At 38.4% G+C, this 3082-nt stretch overlaps 1 protein-coding gene across 1 annotated transcript in view; it reads right to left on the minus strand.

Moving 5' to 3' along the window:
* Nucleotides 1–1228: 1228 nt before the first annotated feature.
* Nucleotides 1229–3082, minus strand: part of ORC1 (origin recognition complex, subunit 1) — an 18456-nt gene continuing 16602 nt past the window's right edge. The window contains exons 15-16 of the mRNA XM_009586565.1: nucleotides 2993–3080; nucleotides 1229–1597 (exon numbers count right to left, since the gene is read on the minus strand). Coding sequence (XP_009584860.1) covers nucleotides 1403–1597; nucleotides 2993–3080 — 283 coding nt within the window. The 3' untranslated portion in view covers nucleotides 1229–1402. The remainder of the gene's footprint in view (nucleotides 1598–2992; nucleotides 3081–3082) is intronic.

Genomic DNA, 3082 nt, shown 5'->3' on the forward strand with positions numbered 1-3082 from the left:
AGGGGGAGGGCGGGGCCGCGGGCGCTGGCACCAGGAGCGCGAGGGCAGCGCCGCCTCCAGCGCGGCGGGAGTCAGGTGGGACTAGAGGGGGCTCTAACCCGTTACAGCTACCCCCGCGCTTCAAAAAGCCTCCCCCAAAAACCCCACAGCTGGCAACAGCTGGGCAAAGGCGACGCAGGCTCTCGCACAACTTGGTCACGGTAACGAAGCATTAACAGTCAACACGAGCACTGGCCCCTCACCTAGTCACACCGCCTCAGGCTGCGCAGTTACTCACCCCACAGCTTTTCATTCGCTCATTCTGATGCTAAAAGGCTGGAATTCCAACTGGTCTGCGTTAATAAAGGCATTAATAATAACAACCTGTAGCATTTAGGAAATGCATTGCAATAAAGAATCCCACTGACATTAATTTTTCTGAGAGGCAAGTCTATTTAACATCCATTTTTACAGTTTTCTGAAGCTGCTACAAAGTTACTAGTTCACTATATAAACTGCAGCCATGTTACAGAAATCACATTCAGTTTGCCAGGGTATCTGAAGAGACACCTCCAAATTCATTGCCCAGTCTCACAAAAGTGAGCTCTCTGTGAGAAGTCACTTTTCTAGCAGCCGCAGCTTAGGCCACTGCCATTTTTCATTTACTAAGATCACTCAACAAGAACAATTTTTGGAGCCTGTTCCACAGCAACAATTTTAAGTGTTCACTTTAAAAAGTGTTTTCAAACTATTCCATCTCCAAATGACTAATGCATTTTGATAGACAGTTCAATTACAAAAGCAGATTTCAACAGACCTGCATTACCTGAGGCAATTTCTTTGAAGCAATCCTTGATATCAATCAAATAAAAAACGAAAAAAAAGTTTGTTACTTGAATGACAAGTTTCTTCTGGTATTTTTACTTTCCTGGTAGCAAACAGTCTCTTCAATTCAAATATTCAGCCTTAATTGCAAACTGAAAGTTCCTTTTCATTATATCAGTAACAGAAGCTTAAGCACATTTTAATGATGTCTTTTATACTCAACAAAAGTCAATGAAGAAAAGCTACATCAACTGCAACACCACAAGGACACTGCCAGTCTTAACAAAAAAAGCTCCTTAGCATTAGCAGTGATGCAAGTAATCAAGTTCATACACCTCAGCTGAAAGGGGACCAGTTACCAGCACATAAAAGTATTTTAAAAACAAACAGTTTGATTTCAAATACTTAAAATGCTTTGAAGCAAGCTTTGAAGCAAATTCTTTATTATACAAAAAGTGCTTTAATACATCAAACATTTAAGCAAAGTATTTAGAAAAAATACATTTCACTATTTCCATCTTATCAACAATTTAAAAAAAATTAAAAATAGACAATATTTTAAATATTTATACATATTTTTAAAAAAATCTCTATTGCCTTATTCATCCTTGAGCGCATACATGACATCATCCTGGCTGATATTTAGTTGCACCCGCATGTGAAGATACTTATTACTGGAATCCACCAGCAAGAGCCTGCAGGCACCAAGTCTTGAGCAAATTGCCATAATTTCAGATATTGTAGGACTCTGCATGCCTTCAATTCTACACAATGCTACGTGTTGATGATAGACCTGTTAAAATAAAGAAGAGGACACAGGTCATGTTTACCTCCTGCTGCAATCTAGTAGGTCAAGGTGAAAAAGAGAAGCTTCCTTCCCTCCACATCTATGGGAGGGGAGGTAAAACTAGCTCCAGCCCGTTCAGATGAAATGCACACATGCTGCTATTTTAGCACAAACCGTTAGAACTTTGTCAAGGAAGTAACAATTCCAAGCTATAGTTTCCTTTTTTATATAGCCAAAAAGCAAAACAATAAGCAATTTACCTTGTCTGCAGTTTTTTAACCAGATCATTTTATCTGTTAGTACATCTCTTCTCCCCTGGACTATGTGGACTAAAGCTTATCCAGAAGATTAAGAGCTGACATACAACTAATTACATACCAACCCGCTCAGAAGTGATATTCAGTATGATGAGTAAGCACGAGTCACACCGACTACAAACATGAAAGATCTTAGATCTTTCTTGGAAAGAAAGCCAGCTTAGAAAGTCATGATATACCTTTAAGCACAGGAGAATGCACTTGTCACAAATCATGCAGACTACTAAATCTGTAACAAGAATCAGTTGGGGTCTTCTGCTTTTCTATTCAGAAAAAGCAGAAGAAAACCTTTTTGGTGTTAGAGGAAAACCAAGGGAAAAAAGTAACACATCAGTCTAACAAAATATTCTTTGAAGTTCAAGAACCAATTGCCCAGTGTATCTATGCAATCGACTAATGCAGATGTTCAGGAGCCAGTAATGGAAAATGCAATTAAAATGCTTACTTACAAACCGTAGAACCAGATAAAACTGGTAGGTTATTTTATATATAAATATATAGTTCTATACATTTTTATAAGTATTAACATTTAACTTCCATACTGTTAATCATGACATGGACTCTGAGCAGAGTCTTCACAGCTCTGCTGGTGCCAAGTATTTTACAGGTCTACTAAAAAATTGAAGCTATTAGAGATGTACCTGCCTCTGTTGAGAAAGACAGTGATACAGAAATTGGAATCAACTTTCAGTTCTCCTCCTTGAACTATGTTGCCTGATATTTTCAGGTTCTGTTTTATTTTTCCTGTTACAAAGCATGTTAGGTGGATGCATGCAACATTTTTAGGTGCAAGCCAATAAATCACTTTGTGATCCAGATCACTGGTAACATTAATTAACAACAGCAGGTGTTTCCATTATAAGTATTTAGTCCCATTGAAAAACAGGTGGTAGCATTCAAATAGGCTGTACACCTGGCGTGGACAGCCATGCCCCAATTCACCTTGCTATCATACTGTCTTCCATAAAATTTTAAGAATAAACCCCCTAAATATTTAAATATTTACACTTTTGCCTGATAATTTTGACAGTGCGCCCCCCTTTTGTAAAAGGAAAAAAAAAAGTATTCTGAAACACAAACATACCTGTTGAACTGTTGCCTCCTCAACTCCTGCCCTGCGAAACTCTGCTAAAATTGCTTTCAAAAAGATTTGTTCATGCAATGAGGCATTCCT

The sequence above is a fragment of the Fulmarus glacialis genome, unplaced genomic scaffold (genome assembly GCF_000690835.1).
Source record: "Fulmarus glacialis isolate BGI_N327 unplaced genomic scaffold, ASM69083v1 scaffold18831, whole genome shotgun sequence".
Taxonomy (NCBI): Eukaryota; Metazoa; Chordata; class Aves; order Procellariiformes; family Procellariidae; genus Fulmarus; species Fulmarus glacialis.